Below are 19,657 nucleotides of genomic sequence, written 5' to 3'. Positions count from 1 at the left end.
ACGAATCGGGCTGCGAACCTTAAGGTCAGCGGTTCGAAACTACCAGCCACTCCGCGGGAGAAAGATGAGGCTTTCTACTCCCATAAAGATTTACATCCTCGGAAACCCTGTACAGGGTCGCTGTGGGTCAGAACTGACTCGACGGCATTTAACAACAACAACAAAGGAAGGAATGGACTTCTGGTGTGGCACTGTGGATCAGCACTGGACTGTGAACCCACAGGTAGGCAGTTCAAACACACCAGCTGCTCCTGGGAAACTCTAAAGGGTCACTATGAGTTGGAACTGACTTAACAGCACTTAATAACAACAGCAACACAGGAAGGAGTAATTTCAAATAAACAGTCCTAGGTTGAGTGCCCAGGATATAACAGGCCATGCTGTTCAGCCCACTCTGAAATAGTTCTATCCCCCTGACAAGTTCTCAGCACATTCCATACCTGGATCCCAAGGCCTCTAGCCTATTGACCTTGTCTCTAAGCTGCAGAAGCACCAAGACAACACTGATGTCTGCTGTACTCTTAAACTGGGTACCAAAAGCAAGTGTTACCATTTCTGAGCACTTACCATGTGCCACCCTTTACCAAGCCTCTTAAGTGCACAAATTCATTTAATAGTCATAGAACCCCATGAAATATGTACTATTACACTTATTTTATAAATGCAGAAACTGAGGCCTAGAAAACTTAAATAACTTTTCAAAGGTCACATGAACTACTATGTAACTCAAATGGAGAAATTCAGCTTTGTCTGTGGTCAAAGCTTGCAGAAATTTGTTATTTGTAACTGTTGTACTGTTTCTCTATTTCTGTGCATTTCTCTTCTTTGGAAGCTGACTGCTTACATTTTAGAGCTATCTACTTATTCTGGAGATGGGATTCACATCCTAAAAAACATCAGTGGTTATGAGTTGGCTGCTAACCTCAAGGTCAACAGTTTGAAACTACCAGCTGTTCTATGGGAGGAAGATGAGACTTTCTGCTCATGTAAAGTTTTACAGTCTCAGAAACCCTATGCAGGGCCACTGTGAGGTGGAACCGACTCCACAGCACACCACCACCACCACCATCAGGGGCCTACACACTGCCTTTCTTCAGATAGAAGCCTGTCTGTTACACTTTCTTAAACCCAAATTCTTAGAAATCACTCATACAATGTAAGGAACAATGGCTTTTGAAGTTCCAGCTTCCACTTATCCTAGCAATGTGACCTTGTGTAGGATGCTTGTCCTTTCTGAGCCTCACCTATAAAGTGATGTAAATGACAAATACCTATACTCACTATTACAAGGACTCAATGTGTTAACTTATGGAGAGTGCCTGGCACAGAGTAAGTGTGCAGTACATGGTAACATATTGCCCACAACTGACTTGTTGCATGCTAACCAGATACGTATACTCAGGGTCACTAGCAAAGCATGTCTACCAAGAATCCCCAGGGGTCTAGCGTTCCAACTTACAGATTACAGGAATGTGGGCAGTCCTGGCCAGGCTGTTTCTTTCTACAAACCTCACCACAACTATGTGGAATTTCATTTCTGCTCCATTCAGGATTCTTTACCTTACCTAAAACATATCAGATCAGAGAGTCAATGGTACAAGCTTCAACTGCATACTCAAAGTAACAGTACAGTAAAGATAGACAGCATGAAACTTCAGTATGGTCTTCATGATTTAACACATCATCCCACATTCTAAAATCAAAGTTGAATGGTGTGCTACTCATTAAAAGCTTCACTGAGTATGATAAATTTTATTAATAAAAATGCCATTTTGACTAACGGATACATTTAATGGAAGGTATAGGCCTTCTGTAGTAGATCCCTGGATTGATACGAGAATATCTGCAGGAAGGATGAGAAAGGGAGGAGAGCAATGGGCAGTGAAATAGAGGCAGTGGAAGACAGAAAGGACATAAACTTCCTGAACAGTAGGGACTCACCTATAATATAGCTAGAATACTTTTACACAATTTCACTCTGCAAATCTTTACTGAGTCTTTACCATGGACTTAGCACAGGGCCAGGGAAGAGTACAAACAAGACATAGGATTCCCCTTATCTGAGGACTCATCTGCACTTGCCAATTCACATACTTTAAATGACAGTCTTTGGATTCTGCTTTTTACTCTCTCCTCTTTTTTTCAGAAATCATATTCACAATGTGAGTTCTATACCTGGAAGCCAAGGGATTTCCAAATCTACACTTTCTATCTGCCTTGTCTTGAATCCTCAAGTTTCAGTCCAATGTACCCAATTATCTTCTAAACATCTTGCTTGGGGTTTCTCAGTCACCTTAAACTGACTCCGTTTATGGGGAGTGTTAGCATATTCCCTCTAAACCACCTTCCTGTTAAGCCTTCCCTATTCTGTCAGTGATAACCATCTTTGTCAGTCACACAAACTCAAACATTACTGTCATCCCTGAATCCTCTTTAACTTTCCACATTCTATATAATTACCAAAATCAATTTTTACCACATAGTATCTATCTCACCAAATTTTCCTGCTCTTGCTGTTCTCCTGGCCATTTCCTAACTCTGACACACTCATTTCTAACTCTTAGAAAATCTTCCTTGCCTCTGAATAAATGGTCCTAGTTTCCTCTACCATGTTTGAATGGCTCCACCTCTTTTTATTGGCCCTAATGATGAGGTTTATTCTTTCCTGCTGAGATTCTGCATTAGGCCCTTTTATCACTCCTTCCCCACATGTCTACATGGGTCCCATCTAGGACTCTCAACTACAACTGTCATCCCTAAGTCCTGATCTCTCTCCAAGTACTTCCAACTGCCTGTTGGACATCTCTAACTAGATATCCTGCTTATTCCTCCAACCCAACATTTCTAAATTGAGCTACTTGTCCCCATAAAACCTGGTCCTCTTGGCCTGCTTTTTTCTGTCCTTGGTGTCTCCATTCCCAAAAGCATGGAACTTTAGAGCCACATATGGAATTCTTCCTTCCCACGACTGTTAATTTCTGCTTTGTTGTTAAGTGCCGTCGAGTCGGTTCTGACCCATAGCGGCCCTACATAGGGTTTTCAAGGAGACGCTGGTGAGCTTGAACTGCCAACCTTGCAGTTCAAATGGCTTTGCAGTCTGGTGCATTAACCCACAGCGCCACATCAGGACTCCAATTTCTGCTTACCTATGAAAATGTTTACCCCTTCATTTCTACCCCATCCTAACAAACATTACAAACTGTTATTACTCTTTACCTAGATTACTATAAGCCCCACACTGTTCAGGTCCCAAAGTACTCTACTCACTGCTACCAGATAATCTCCACAAAGACTCACACTGACACACTCATGTGTATCAAAATGAAGCCCCAGCGTGTAAGCTGGACATTGAGGGGTTAATCCACTTTCCAGAGTCTTTTCCTCCTCTGTCATTTTCATGAATTCTGGGCTTCATAATTGGAGGACTTCTTCCCAACAGAACATAAGTCTGTTCATGCTATTCACCTGTTCACGCTATTCTCATCATCCAATCTTTTTTCCCTTCAAAATTCTATCAAGTTTTCAAGTCTTCCTCATAAAAACAAACCTGTTGCCATCAAGTCAATTCCGACTCATGATGAGCCCAGGTGTTTCAGAGAAACACTGTACTCCACCTCCTTCCTGAAAACTGCTCTTAATCAACATGCCTGAAGTCATAACTCATCCCAAAGATCTTCTACCACACCTAGTACTTCTAGTAGGATCTGGTGAATTGTATCTTAATTCTTAGACTGCAAGCTCAGGGAGGTCAGTAAATCATCTTAGTCCCTTCTGCTTGTTCATTGTGCCTGCTACATTACTAAGTTCTCATTAGAAGGATGTCGAGTTAATGGTCTGGTCTTTGGAAGAGCAGAGAGGGTCATCATCAAGTAGAAAAAGTCCATTTGCACATTCTCATATCATTTCACCTCTCTTAGGTCTCCTTCACCTTCCCCCGACACTGTCTACCACTTATGGTTTCTTATTTAGTTTGTCAGTGAAGACTTTAATAAGATTTTAAATGTCAGTTTTATCCTTTATGTTGAAAAATCCTTTAAAATAGGGTTTTGGTATTGGACCTATTTGCCCAATTGTTCACTGACCTTTACCTCTAGTTTCATGTTGCCTTTTCAGTAGCACATACAGGAGTATTCATTTCTTCAAGTAGTAATAATTTAACCTGTATTAAAGTTCAGGTTTTGGCAATAAAGTACATAAAACCAACACACTCAGAATAAAAGAGTTGCCAAATAGAAGAGGATGTTTGGGGTAAGATATTGAATGATATAGTGGATGAAGATTTAAAGAAAGACAGAAGGAACATTCTAGAAAGTATATGAGTTCACCAAGGGATTGAATCTGGAAGATGAGAGCTGATAGTCAATGAGCAACTCTTAGTAAAAGCTTCTAATTAAATGATGGGCAAGGAAATACATGAGCAAATGAGAAAAATAAAAAGGGCATGCAGAAAAGAACAGGAAAAACTAGTTATTTCCAAAGGGTTGTTGTATGGCACAAATGCTAAGAATTTATAAACCAGCCCTGGATTTAGTCAAGAAGGGATCACTGAAGACTTTTGAGTACGGTTTCAGTGAGGTAATGAGGACAGAAACCAAAATGCAACGGCTCAAGGAGGAAGATGGATGGTTACAAAGCAAAATCTGGAAAACCAACTACTGGATAGAGAAGGTTAACCATTAAAAGACAGGCAGGAAATAAAGGGAAAAAAAAAGATATGCAGGAAACAGGCTAATAGCAGGGATGAACATCTGGATCACAGAAAGTTTTTCTGTAACATAGGCAAAGTGAACTATGCAAAAGCAGGAAGAAATCATCTATAACAAGGGAGGGCACAAGAATGAAATTTGTAATGCCAATATAGAAAACCTCTCCATTATAAAGACCACTGATTGATTTCTTGGATTAAAATACATTTTATTTTCCTCTTTCCGTGTTCAGTATGGCATATTAAAGCTGCTATAGCTGAGTGAGAGGGCATGCCTGCTCTGCCATCTGCTCAGCTCTGGTCTAAGCTAAGACCAGGGAGACCAGCACCACAGCTCATTAGCAGCATGAGCCTGGTAGGCATGAGATGGCTGATCTCCACAACAGCCTGACAAGAACACAAAGGCACAGAATATGATGTCTTATAGTGGGATGGTTTATTAGTAATTTCTAAAACAGGCCAGCAACCATCTCTCTCAGACTGGGAACTGAAGTACTGAGTAAAAGAGAAGGACTCTAGTGCATCCAAACAAACTCACCACAGAAACAAGTGTAAGTATTAGGAATATGTGCAGAAACATTCTGACAAGCAGGGCACCTCCAACCACTCTGGCCATCTGTCAAAGAAAAAAATCAGAAGACACCACATTAATTTCCCTTCAAAAGCACATGTGAATATGTTTTTTAAAAGGTTTCATTGTGAATTGAGTGAGAGTTTACACGGGAGGACATTAGTTTTACATTTGTTTCATCGTAATGACTACAATCTGTGCATCATCATTCATCAGTATTTGCTTCTATTCCCTCTGGTTTTTTTGGGGGAGTGGGGAGGATGTACACAAAAACACTCAGGAATACATAATCATTTAAATAACCAAAGGGCACATTCTGTAAGCCTGCACATGTAATTTAAAAAAAAATAAAATTATAGGAAGACATAGAGTTGAACCAGTGGTATTAATTTCTATATTAAGTGTATCAGACATTTAAGTAACAAAAGTTCAGAACACTGAAGGATTTGCTTCAAAACTGTATTTGGGCTTTATTTTTTTAAACTTTATTTATATGTAGTAAATTAAGAGGGGTACTGGTTGGTTTTCAATTTTTTCTGATGTCAAAATAATCATCTCCATCTTGGTTTAAGAAGGAAAAGGATAAAATATTTGAATACATGAAGAAATCCACAGATGTCTTGAAATAGAGAGCTACCATTCAGAAAGCATATTACTAATAACACTGCATTAACCGTAAATAGTATACTTTAGAAAGAGTCCATAAAATACTACAGAAAAGACCTGTGAAAGGCAAAACAACTTCAATATCCTAAGAGTAAATTAAACAATAATGACTCTTTCTGGGTCTCCTTTTTAAAGTACACTATATAAGAAACGTTTTCTATAGTTGCTACTTACATAAAAGCTACCATTTTCAATAAAAGTACCCAACTTTATTGTATCCTGAATATTCTGTTGTTATTGTTAAGTGCTGTCGAGTTGGTTCTGTCTCATAGCAACCCTGTAAAGGGTTTCCATGGCTTTAAATCTTCATGGAGCAGAAAGTTTCATCCTTCTCCCACAGAGAGGCTGGTGGGCTCAACCATGCCCCTTGTAGTTTGCAGTCCAGTGCTTATCTTATGGAGCCACTATGCTCCCGTTCTTAATATGAGGGGGCCTCAAAAAGTTCTTGAAAAATAGAATAAAGAGAGAAAGGATTTTTCCCACAAACTTTATGAAGCTCCCTCATATATTTCAATACTATTATGTTTAGTTAGTTTATTGAAGACCTACAGCTCAATACTGGTCATCTGAAACTTGTGATCAACACTACATTCAAGAGTCATTCAAGAGGAATGAAATAGTATTTTTAAAGCTAGGTTTAAAACCTCATCAGAATGAGGCTTTCTGCTCCCATAAATAAAGACTGACAGCCTCAGAAACCTTATACAAGTTGGCTCGGAGTCACAATCGACTCCATGGCACATAACCACCACTATCACCACCACCACCAGGATTTCATGAAGAGTTCCTGGTGGCACAAGGTTAAACACCTGACTATTGAGAAAAAAGCTGCTATGAATACCAACAACCCCCCACCTCATCATGAAACAAGGGAGGAAATGTACACAGATGAGAGAAAAGACTGACCTGCTTGTGATGCTGGAGACCTTGCCCATTTCTTTATGCAGCTCAAATGAAACACATGGTAACAGCTCTGACAGCTCCACACTGGGGCTGTGACACGAACCAGTTCACAGCACACCATGCACTCGTATTTTTCTGTAGTTAGCTGTTCAGTTAGAGAACCTGTAGAAACAAAACTCAAACTCAGACACAGATAGCCATTTATCACTTTAGTCAACTATAGGTCAACAAAGCACTTAAGAGTCCAAACATAGAGGTTTTAAGGGATATCTAATTCTGAGTCAGACTATTGTTCAGTTTGAGGCCAAGAAAGGGCAGGAGTATGTTAGAGATCTTAGGAAGCAGACATTCAGATGGAGATCCCGGTGACTGAGGAAGTATTCCCAAGATATTGCCCAGGAATGAGTTGCTGGGCCTGGGGGCTCAGGACCATAGTCCACATAGACAATGTTCTACATCCTACTTTGGTGACTAGCGCTTGGGATTTTAAAAGCTCATGAGCAGCCATCTAAGGTACAGCTGTTGTTCTCTTCATGTATACAAGAAAGAAGAGTGATGAGAATTGAAGAGGCTTGGGATCAGTTAGTCCCATGGACTAATGGACATGTGAACATCAGTCTACATGATTCTAAGACCAGAAGAACTAGATGGTGCCCAGCTACCATTACCAACAGCTCTGACAGGGGTCACATTAGAAAGCCCTAAATGTTAAAGAGCAGCAGAAAATTTGGAACGAAACTCAAAATTATTTTTTAAAAAAACAAACCAAAGGCCAAACTTACTAATCAGAAAGAGACTAGAGGAGCCTGAGACTATGGCCCTCGTTTCCACACATTTTAATTCTTCCCTGGCACTTAACAACAATATTGGTTCACTTTAAGATTCTTTTCTAATTGTTCAATTTAATGTCAAAAGAAAATACAGAATATCCTGAGACTATAAAGTCTACGGAAGTCCTGGTGTGGCACTGTGGGTTAATGCACCAGACTGTAAAGCCATTTGAACTGCAAGGTAAATGGTTCAAGTTCACCAGCTGCTCCCCGGAAACCCTATGTAGAGTCGCCATGGGTCAGAATTGACTTGATGGCACTTAACAACAACATAAAGTCTATGGGACAGAGACGGCCTTTAACTATCTTATGCACTGTAGCATTTTCCAGGCCTGGTGCATACCAGATGCTCAATATTTGTTGAATGAATGGATGAAGGAATAATTGAGCAATATCTGGTATGTTGCATTAACTTCTCTACCTTGAAAGTTCAGCAAAGTTTTGGAATAGCTATCTTCTATCGCTCTCATGAATGAAAGGTTCTAAAGAACGATGTGAGCATGTGAGGTCCAGAGAGATCTGTGGAGGGCATTCTAAGATACCCCCCAAGAGTTGCATCTCTCTGGTGTGCATAGGCTGTTCTTCCCTTGAGTACAGTGGGCCTGACCTAACCAGATGTGTCCTTTTATAACAGACTAGAACTCAGAGAGATTTGAAGCAGCACTAGATGCTTTTCTATAGGCCTGGAAGAACAAAGTGCCATGTTGTAGAGGGTCACATAGGCGGGAACTATAGATGGCCTGTCGGCCCTGAGAGCAAACTCCCACTGACAGCCAGCAAGACAACAGGGAAATCAGTCTTACACTCACAAGGAGCCACCAATGAGTTTGGAAGAAGCCTTCAAGCCCCTATCTAATCCTGGCTAAAACTTCTGATTTCAGTCCTGTACGACCCTGAGCAGCGACCCCAGCTAACCTATACCACACCTGGACTTCTGTGCTATATTAACTTGGTGTTATTTTAAGGCACTATGTCTGTGGTAATTTGGTATGCAACAATAGAAAATGAATATGCCCAAGACCATCAAGAAGGAAGAGCATGAGATCTTTGGTGACAGCAGGTCATGGCATTAAGAGACAGCGCAGCTGTGGGCTCTAGGTCCATGGTCTGAGTAAGGCTGTGTGCCTGTGGGCAGGAGGCTGGCTTGCAGAATATGCCTGTAGGACATTTAAATGAGTATGTATTTTTATTTTGTTATGTGTACATCAAATATTTTTGCTTTGTTCATTTGTGAAATGTCTAAGATGTAATGAAAAGCCACAGGGAGGACATAGGATAACCATTGTTGCAGGGAGGGGACGGTAATCATTGAGATGAAACAAAGCATATAATTTGTTGAATGAAAGGTGATGATCTTATCTGTTAACCTTCACTCAATTCACAATAAAAAGTTAAAAAATAGAAAACGGATACAGTGACACTTTTGAGACCCAGGCCTCAATGTCTTTTTTTCCTGGGTCTCAAAATTTTTTCTGACACTGATAGGGTGCAGTCTTACCACTCATTTTAGTGGAAAATATTTGAGTTTTCCTTCTCTGACAGGTTTCTGTCATACACAGGTTCATGCTTTTATAGGTTTAACTATATTGGATTAAGAAAACTTTAGGATTAAAAGCAATTAACAACAACAAAACAAGGATTATAAGGATTATATGGTGGCACTGTGGTTAAGCACTGAGCTGCCTACCAAAAGGTCAGTGATTCAAATCCACCAGCTGCTTCACAGGAGAATGATGTGGCAGTCTATTTCCGTATGATTTCCAGCTCTGGGGACAGTTCTCTCCCCTACAGGGTCATTATGAGTTGGAATCCCCTCGACACCACTAAGCTATAGGTTTTTGTTGTTAAGTGCCGTCGAATTGGTTCTCACTCATAGCAATCAACAGGGTTTCCGAAAGCAGCTAGTGGGTTTGAACAGCCAGTCTTTCATTTAGCAGTCTAGTGCTTATCCTATAGTGCCATACCAGGGTTTTTAAGGATTCAAAAATAACTCTGTTACAAGATTGCTTTGGTTCACATACAAGTTGAGGTCCCATGAACAAGAGTGCCTAGTGGATCAAGTGAGTATAACTATACATCAAAACCAAACCAAAATAAAAGGTATTGCTATTGAGTTGATTCCAACTAACAGCGATCCTATACCACAGAGTAGAACTGCTCTTTAGGGTTTCTGAGACTGTAAATTTATACACGTGCAGACAGCCTCATCTGTGGAACAGCTGGTGGGTTTAAACTGCCAACCTTGTAGTTAGCTGACCTATGGTTAACCCACAGCACCACCAAAGCTCCTTAGAAGAACTGTTAAGTGATGTCAAGCTGATTCCGACCCATAGCGACCCTGTATAGGGTTTCCAAGGAGCAGCTGGTGAACTTGAACCACCGACCTTGCAGCTCAAATGACTGCATTAGCCCACAGCGCCACAAGCCCATGTAAAATCAGGCTCCAGGCAAGTGGTAGTTCCATGTAGTAGGCTGTACCTCTGTTCCAAGAGCTATGTTAGGCACTAAGGCTACAAAAATGAAAAGGATGAGAGAGTCTGTTTTTAAGGAACTTCTGAGTTACTGGAATGCATGGAAGTGTAAACAAATTATGGTTTCCAGTGATACGTGCTATATGCAAAGGAAAGATTAGTCACAGGGTGGAAGACACTCGATGAGCTCAGAAAGATTCCTGGATATGTGACTACATTAGTTTTTGAAAAGTGAAATAAGAATTCACCAGTGCATGGAGTGCTTAAACTTTCTAGACAGAGGGAGCCATGTGTACAAGAGTCTGGAAAAGTTAATCAGTATGAAATCCTGAGAATGAAATGTGGTAGGGAAGCAGGCAGCAGAAAATGGTATTGCTGAGTTAGCGCGAACGCTAAGAATCTGTAGGTCAGGAGATGTCAGCGGACAGAATCAAGCAGGGGAGATCTGAGGTGCGAAAGAGAAAATGGGGATGGCAAGACTCGTTATGAGCTGTTGCACAGACAGATGACACAGGACAGAACCAGCAGTAGCAGGGGAGATATTCCCCTCGTCCCCACCTGTGCTTTCACAACTCAAAAATATCTTTTAACTAGGTATCTACAATACCATTTCTGTATTTTCTTAAACCCTCACAAAATTCTTTATTTGTACTTGCTTATAATACATAAAAAAGTAAGTGTCTGCCTACTGGGAAGGGAGCAGGTGGGTGGTAGGACCTAGGCAGATGTTGAGTGAGCAAGGAAAGAAACTTTTTACTCTGCACCTTTTTATATTTCGTGGTTTCTAAGTTGTGTCAATACAGTCCTGACTCAAAACTTCAAATTAGAAAACAAAACAAAACCTCTGCACACATCTAGGTGAATTTACCTGTGTGCGTTTCCACATTTTTCAGCACATGGTTCTGTTTGCTCCGGGGGAAAGGAGATGCTCCTTGAGGATCCTGCCTCCTTCCAGAGCATTTCTCTGCATCCGCCCTCCTGGAAGACTTGCTGATGACTGTCACATTTCCGTTGTCACAAGTAGATTTGGTTGGTCTTTCACTAAGATTATCTTTTGGAATGGGGGCCATGTTGTTTCTGGATCCTGCATTTGTATGTCGTTGGCCCTCCTGTTTAGGGGGGTTCCTGCCTGGTCGTGGCCGGGCACCCTCCACTTCCCAGGGAGGCCTTTTCTGTAGGTATCTTCTCTGCTCATTGCGTCTGGCCCCACACCCATCCAATACTCCTTTTCTAACGGATGCATCCAAAGAGTCGGGGTGGATAACTCCCACAGGTTTGGTATTTTCAGGTCTGGCATCCTCAGGTTTCGAAGTTACCCTGTTACCCCATTCACATTTGGGTTTCCCCTTGACTTTTGGTCCTCTACCATAACTGGATACAAACTGGGTGGTTTTTTTAGGTTTTGCTCCCCTGGGATCTGCACCAACAGTGTCCTTTTCACTTTCAAAAGGGCTGTGCTCTCTAAGGTTTGTCCCGCTCTCTGACTTGGCCATACTTTCTAAGCCAGCTGTATCTGAGGTCTGATCAGTAAGACCTTGAGCCTTCTTGACTCTGGTCTGGTGCTTTTCACTCCTCAACTTCTGCCAAGGATGGTTCTGAAAGCCATGGCTTTTGGGTGTTTTACTAGAAGCAGGAAACTGGAGAGAAGTCTGTAGATTCTTAGGTTTACTTCCTGAAGGATGATAAGCATGCTGACGAACAGCAGAGGTGTCATCATAAGGGGCTTGCCTAGAAAGGTGACTCGGAGGTGGTGAATTGTAATTTCTTCTACCAATCCTGTTAGAGTCTAGTCTCCTCTGAGTCCCACAATTTAGACCAGAACCTTTTCTCTCCTGAGGATTGAACTCAGCAGCATCTGTATTTAATTTGAAGGTACCTAGGGTATAAACAGAGATTGAGTAAAGAAAGTAATCAGTTACCATGAAGCCCAGAAAATTCTAAGCCTTATCTAAAAGCTACTTTCCTAAGGACTTTGTATGAAACAGGCTCTTAGTAAGCCTGTTTCTGTGAAGTTAATGGGTTCAAGGTGCTCTGGAGGACTGATAGTCACATGTGGCTTTTTAGTCACAACTGACTGCTGAAAATTGCTAAGTAGAAATATTCACCTGGGCCTGTTTATACCTGTATTTAGTTTATCAAAGAATTCAAGGTCAGCCTGTAGTTCAGGGGTGACATATCAACCAGCAGTTTCCATGTTGTCTTTCAAAACTTTAAGGCAGGATTGCGTAATATAGAGTGCAAAGGCTTTGGAGTAAAATAAAATGGGTTTAAAGTCTGCCTTCCAACTTATGGTATGAGCTTGGGGAAATCACTTACTGCTTTTAGTCTTAGGTTCCTCCTTCATGATATAAAATCCACTATCATCCAGTCAATTCAAACTCATAGCAACCCTATTATTTCAAAGGATTACTGTGGAATTTAAATAAAATTGCATATAAATAGTACTTAGCATAGTGATTCGTTTCCATTTCTTTACCCCAAGAAGATATTTTGGGTTTTCCATGTATAAACTCTAAAATATGGCCTAGAATCCCAGTCTCAAAATTATACATACTCTTCCTTCAACTGACTTGTTTCCCCCCACAAGGTAATTTTTGGTATAGTCAGTCGACTCAATCCCTGAGACCTACAGAGGAAATGATTTGCCTAGAAACACAAAGCTTGTTATTGTTATGTGCCGTGGAGTTGGTTCCGACTCATAAGGACCCTGTACAGGGTTTCCGAGGCTGTAAATCTTTATGGGAACAGAAAGCCACATCTTTCTCCCATGGTACAGCTGGTAGTTTCAAACTGCTGACCTTAAGGTTTGCAGCCCGACTTGTAACCACTACGCTACCAGAGCTCCTAGAAACACAAAGCTAGTTAGTAGCTTATCAGGTCTATGTATATATAGCACACAGAACATACTATGAATCACGAACCGATCAGCTCTAGAAGACATAAGTCAGCGCAAATCACTTATTGTGACTTTAGTCTAATTTTCTTAATATGTAAAGAGGGGCAGTAATAACCCCCTACAATAGAGAATCACTATGAAGAGTAAAAGCAAATCAACAGTACACATAAAACAGTGCTTTGTTATTGCTGTTGGGACCAGTATCTGAAACGCACAGACTAAGCACAGGTGGGTGCAATGCAGAGTCCTATGGGTTTCGGGTTTCAGGACAAGGCCAAACATTTATTGGGCATGTGCAAGACATGCTTCTGTGAACCGTGCAAGTATTGACTCATTTCATCCTGTTCTCCTGATGAGAAAACTGAGGTACAAAGAAAGTTACTCGCCCAAGGTTTCAGGGGTATTCCAAGGCAGAGGCCATATTCCAATCCGGACCTCGTGGCCCTAGAGACTATACTCATGCATGACAACAGTGAGAGCAGATGGTTGGGGTGTGGGGACCACAGAAACATGCACTTAAGAACTGAACTATATCATAAAGGTCATTGGGTCACCTCTCGCGCAATCCCAAATTTATCCTGAAAGTTTTCACACAGGCAGATTCCAGTGATAGGGCAAAGGTGGTGGTGGTGTGCCATGGAGTCAGTTCCGACTCATAGAGACCCTGTACAGGGTTTCGGAGGCTGTAAATCTTTACGGGAGTGGAAAGCCTCATCTTTCTCCCAAAGAACTGCTGGTAATTTCAAACTACTGACCCTGAGGTAAGCAGCCCGACTCATAACCACTATGCTACCAGAGCTCCTTGATAAGGCAAAGGAGAGCCTTACAAGATGGCAAAAGGATCTGACAAATTCAGGTGGCAGAGAAGGTGTTCCAGAAACATAAGAAGAAACCATGTCAGTATGTTGTTCAGAATAGGCTGGTAAAGTGTGAGAAGAGGTTTCGGGTTGAGCAGAAAGGAGTTACTGTACCTCAGACAGTCAAGTCCAAGTTGCAGACAGGACAGCAACAATTCACATACGTTCCACTAGAAAAGTGGTAGCAGCAACACTTCAGAAAGCACCCCAAGAGACATAAAGAAGCAAAGGGCATGTGAATCAGGAAATGGGAACCTAGCAAAGATTTGAGACATTCTTTGATGCCACTATTTTACGTAGTTGATAGTTACTCAATAAACATGCCATTCCATCACCAACAATAAGTAACTGGCACCCTAGATCCAAGATATGACAACAGGTGTCCAACTAGTAGGCAGAACACATTAAGGAGAAATCCAACTGGTGGATTATAAAGTCCAGAAACAGTTGGTACTGGAGAATCTTGCCAAGGCAAAAAGATACCCCTTAGATTAGGCTACTTGTTCAGGAGAAGGGCTGGCAAAAGCACTACACCTTGAGTAGGGATGGAGGTGTGGACCAGAGTTGATGCTGAAATAAGAACGGAGCAGAAATGAGAGCAAAAGTAAACTATGACACATTGAAAGGGAATGGGGAAATCTTTGTACTAGGGAACTTTGTTTCAGTGGATGCATTAGAGGGTGGAGGTGGTAACTTAGACACAGCTGACTCACAACCAGTCTCTATCAATTTTGCTTCAGCACTGCAAGGTGTAGAAATGGGTCAGAGGTGAGCCTGAAGATGGGAAGATCAGTTCATTCAGTTTATATCTGGGAAAGAAAAGGGTGGTGAGAATAACAAAACACCAGCCTCAAAAAGGTTCCCATCCCCAAGATGACTTCATACTTAAATCAGGACTAGGGTATAGTAATGAGCTTTCCAATGAGATCGAAGAAGTCATAGGGTAACCGCTCACATAATGCAGTATTTGTCCACAAAAATTTCACACAGGCAGAATTCCAAGGGTGAAACAAACTCAGCAGTTGAGTTTTCCAACTTCTTTGATGCAAAGGACAGCAATAAACATGGAGGCTTCCAAAAGTTTCTGGACACATTCTATTACCTTTTGATTCCATTTTCCACCAACTTGTTGAGCTGCCTGTATTTTACCTGTCATTTAGAACACAACTATATGAATCTTCTTGAAGTTCTAACAGCTGATAGGGAGTAGAACTCAGACTCAAACCTATAACTGTACCCAAACGCCATGCTGCAAACTGCTGCCCTGTTGTTCAGAATGAGTGGCTCTAGAAATCAATTTTGGGGGAGGGGAGGGTAGTGACAAACATTATTTTAAACAAAATAGAAAACAGTACATTACAGATAGTAAGGGTAACTATCCATTGCTCCCTGAAACTTTGGGTTGGCTTTTGTATTTATGTATGTGTGCACTAAAGCCGCCTTGTAAAATGTTTACTTTTGGGGCACTGTCCAGAAATAAGTACCTTAATAAAGGTACAGTCCAAGAAAACGAAAATGGATATTGCATTAACAACCAAATGAGGATGCTTACACACCGAGGGAGTCTGGGGAGAGGAACTGAACGAATAATTATGAACAAGAGCAGTATAGGGCGGAAGCCTTCACAACAATATATTTATATACTCCCAACCGACAGAGAAATTGAGTTGCCGTCACGAAGCGAGATCATGGCAGGCGGCAAATGTGAACCATGAGTTTGGCCACCCTCGTCACTATCCCGGAAGGGAAGGCAAGAACGCATCCTAAGCACACCGTGCACACCAGCAATGCGTTGAGAATCCTCCACCTAGAAGGGCGGTGACCCGGCCTATACCGGCCAGTTCGGCTTCTGCCCAGGACGGCCAAGATGAGCCCCGTTTGTGGACAAGACTCCCATATGGACTCGCTGGGCTCGGGACAAGCCCGCTCTTTTCGGCGGGACCCGGCAGCCCAGTTTCTTGACCCAATCAAGGTAGACGTGTCTTGGCCCTTCCTAGCCACTATTCCCAACCCTAGCACGAGCCTCTCTCGCGACATTAAAGATCGAAGCCCTTGGACTTCATCACTGAACCCATTTCCGCTCCCCGAGAGGGGTTCAGTCCCGCCAAGGCAGAGAGTACCTGAGACAGGAGGAGCCTCCGCCATCCCGTGCCGCAGCACCTGAAGGGAGCCCTGCAGCCAAATGAGCCCTGTCACCCGGTCACGTGTTCCAGACTTCCGGCGCCGCGAGAATGTTTGCAACTGCGCGCAGGGTAGACGGAGACGGAGGTTGTATGACTGGGAATCGGCTGGGCGGGCGTCCGTGACGTCAGGCAGATGCGCCAAGACGGTAGTAGCTGAATATGGCAAGAGTGGGACAGCGTGGAGACTTGTGACAATAATGACGTACGTGATCGTTGTTTGTTGAAATTCATTGCATTATTTTGTCCAAACCCTTTGTCCCCCGCTCCAACCGACTTAAACTGGTCTTCAAATTCTGTAGTCAACTTATATAACACCTTCCTTGGGAGGAAAGAAATGGGAAGGAGAAGTAGGGATGGAAGCCTGAGTAGAATGGGTTGCTGTTATTAGGTGCCCTGGAGTTGGTTGGAGTCCTGGTGTGGCGCGGTGGGTTAATGTGCCAGACTGCAAAGCCGATTCAACTGCAAGGTCGGTGGTTCAAGCTCACCAGTCGCTCCTTGGAAACCCTATACAGGGTCGCTATGGAGTTGCTTACGACTTGTAGCGATCTTATGTACAATAGGACAAAACAGTACATGGTCCTACGCAATCGTTACAATCATGTGTGAGCCCGTTGTTGCCGCCAACCATCTCATTCAAAGTCTTCATCCATGAAGGTGTCTTCCTCTTTTGGGTGCTGTGGGCTAATTCGTCAGACTGCAAATCTGTTTGAACTGCAAGGTCGGCGGTTTAAGCTCACCAGCTGCTCCACGGAAACCCTATACAGGGTCGCTATGGGTCGGAATCGACTCGACGGCACTTAACAACAACCAAGGATGATGTCCTCCGGGGATTGTTGCTTCCTCCTGACAATATGTCCAGAGTATGTGAGATGGAATTTTGCCATCCTCAGCCATCCTCAATTCTAAGGCACATTCTGAAGATTTGTTCATTCTTCTGACAGTGTATGGTATATGTAATATTCTTTGCCAACATCATAGTTCAAAGTCATCAAATTTTCCGTCTTTATTCACATCCAGGCTTCACATGCATATAAGGTGATTGGAAATACTGTGGCTTGCATCAAGCACACCTTAGTCTTCAAAGTGACACCTTTGCTTTTTAATGCTTTCAAGAGATCTTTTGCAGTAGATTTGTCCAGGGCAATAAATACATCATTCAATTTCTTGGCTGTTGTTTCCATAGACATTGATTGTGCATACAAATAACATAAAAATCCTTAACAACTATCTTTTCTCTATCATGACGTTGCTTATTGGTCCTGTTTTCTTTACATTGAGGTGTAATGCATACTGAAGTCTGTAGTTTTTGATCTGCATCAGTAAGTGCTTCAAGTCCTCTTCACTGTGAGCAAGCAATGTTGTGTCATCTGCATATGGCTGCTTAATGGGTCTTCCTTCAATCCTGATGCTGAGTTCTTTTTATAGTCCAGTTTCTCAGATGAATTGCTCAGCATACAGATTGAATAACTATGGTGAAAGGATACAGTCCTTGATGCACACCTTTCCTGATTTTAAACCATACAGTATCCCCTTGTTCTGTTCAAATAACTGCCTCTTGGTCTATGTATAGATTCTTCATGAGCACAATTAGGTGTTCTCATATTCCCATTCTTTTTAGTGTTAACCATCATTTTTACCCTAAACCTTCAGAGGAACTGAATCCCATGTGGTATTTAGTTGTACAAAAGCAGTCTCAAATTGTACATTGTACAGAGTCCTGGTATGGCACTGTGGGCTAATGCACTGGACTACAAGGTCAGTTTGAACCACAAAGTCAGCAATTAAAGCTCACCAGCCGCTCCTCAGAAACCCTACACGGGGTCGCTGAGTTGGAACTGAGTCGAAGGTCCTTAACAACTATATTGTTCATTAAATGTTTTGAGTATTAAACATCCATTAGCAATAATCCATTAATTAATGCCATCCATTAATAATAGAAATGGGTAGACCAATTACATTTTTGTATTAGCCTAATGAAGATGATAAGGAACTCTGGTAGCGTAGTGGTTACGAATAGGGTTGCTAACCTCAAGGTCGGCAGTTCGAAACTACCAGCTGCTTTGCGGGAGAAAGATGAGGCTTTCTGCTCCCATAAAGGTTAGCAGCCTCAGAAACCCTGTGCAGGGTCGCTATGAGTCAGAACCGACTCCATGGCACATAACAACAACAACAAGAACAGTGAAGATGATGATGGTGGCCCTGAACCAGGGTGATGGCAAATGTGTTAGAGAAAGAAGGACAGATCTGAGGCATATTCAATACACCAATATGTACTATTACCCAGCTTTCAAACTTTTGTCAAAATAGCATATGTGAATCGATAACTCATAGTTGTTTTAATTTGTATCTCTTGAACAATTATTCAAAACAAAATTCTATTTCGTTTGTTGTTGAGAATCTACACAAAAAAACATACACCATTTTAACAGTTTCTACATGGACAATTCAGTGACTTAGATCTTCGAATTATGCAGTTGTTCTCACACCTTTTCCGAGTTGCTCCTCCCATTAACACACTCCCTTCCTCTAAAGATTCCTGTGTAATCTTTCAAGTTGCTCTTGTCAATTTGATCCCATATAGTTTTTAAAGCACGCCATTCTTTACTAGTCTTATTCTTTGATTTTAGAAGACTTAAGGGGGTATTTTCAGTTTATGGTTTAAACACTATCTCAAGGCAGTAGTTTTAGTTTACCCAGCCTCCATGGTTCTAGAAAGTCCAAGACAACTTATATCATGTCCTGGATTTTCTCTTTTGATTAGGCTTCTTCCTTGTATAGATTCTTTGATCAAAATATTATTAATTTTGAACCAGGCACCATCCAGTTCTGGCCTCATGGCAATGGAAGCAATTAGCCACACATTCGTGTTTTCCTATTAGTGTCTCTTCCTTCTTCCTCTGTTGCTTCAGGTGAATTGTTGTTGTTAGGTGCCATCGAGTCAGTACCAACTCATAGCAAATTTGTGCACAGCAGAACCAAACACTGCCCAATCCTGGGCCAACCTCACTACTGTTGCCATGCTTGAGTCCATCAAAGCTGCCACTTGGCCAATCCATCTTGTTGAGGGTCTTCCTCTTTTTCTCTGACCCGCCACCTTACCAAACATGATATCCTTCTCCAACGACTGGTCCCTCCTGACAATAGGTCCTATGTATGAGAGACGAAGTTTGGACATCTTGGCCTACAAGGAGTACTCTGGCTGCACTTTTTCCAACACAGATCTATTGGTTCTTTTGGGAGCCCATGGCACTTTCAATATTCTCCTCCAACACCACAACTCAAGAGCATCTATTCTTCTACGGTCTTCCTTATTCACTGTCCAGCTTTCGCATACACATGAGGTTATTGAAAATACCATGACTTGGTTCAGGTGCACCTTAGTCCTCAAGCTGACATCTTTGCTCAACACTTTCAAAAGGTCTTTTGCAGCAGATTTACCTAATGCAATATGTCATTTGATTTCTTGACTGCTGCTTTCATGAGTGTTGATAGTTGATCCAAGAAGAATGAAGTCCTTGACAACTTCAATCTTTTCTCCATTGATAAGAATGTTGTTTATTGGTCCAGTGGTGAGG

The 19,657-nt window shown here is 41.9% G+C and overlaps 1 protein-coding gene across 1 annotated transcript in view; it reads right to left on the bottom strand.

Annotated features, from left to right (window-relative positions):
• The window catches only part of NFX1 (nuclear transcription factor, X-box binding 1), a 77,854-nt gene extending 61,689 nt beyond the window's left edge, over positions 1-16,165 (bottom strand). The window contains exons 1-5 of the mRNA XM_006863032.1: positions 16,020-16,165; positions 11,015-12,022; positions 6,849-7,007; positions 5,244-5,321; positions 1,460-1,565 (exon numbers count right to left, since the gene is read on the bottom strand). Coding sequence (XP_006863094.1) covers positions 1,460-1,565; positions 5,244-5,321; positions 6,849-7,007; positions 11,015-12,022; positions 16,020-16,044 — 1,376 coding nt within the window. The 5' untranslated portion in view covers positions 16,045-16,165. The remainder of the gene's footprint in view (positions 1-1,459; positions 1,566-5,243; positions 5,322-6,848; positions 7,008-11,014; positions 12,023-16,019) is intronic.
• Positions 16,166-19,657: the final 3,492 nt, after the last annotated feature.

This window comes from Chrysochloris asiatica, unplaced genomic scaffold (assembly GCF_000296735.1).
Source record: "Chrysochloris asiatica unplaced genomic scaffold, ChrAsi1.0 scaffold00053, whole genome shotgun sequence".
Taxonomy (NCBI): domain Eukaryota; kingdom Metazoa; phylum Chordata; class Mammalia; order Afrosoricida; family Chrysochloridae; genus Chrysochloris; species Chrysochloris asiatica.
This window is presented reverse-complemented; position numbering and strand designations above follow the sequence as displayed.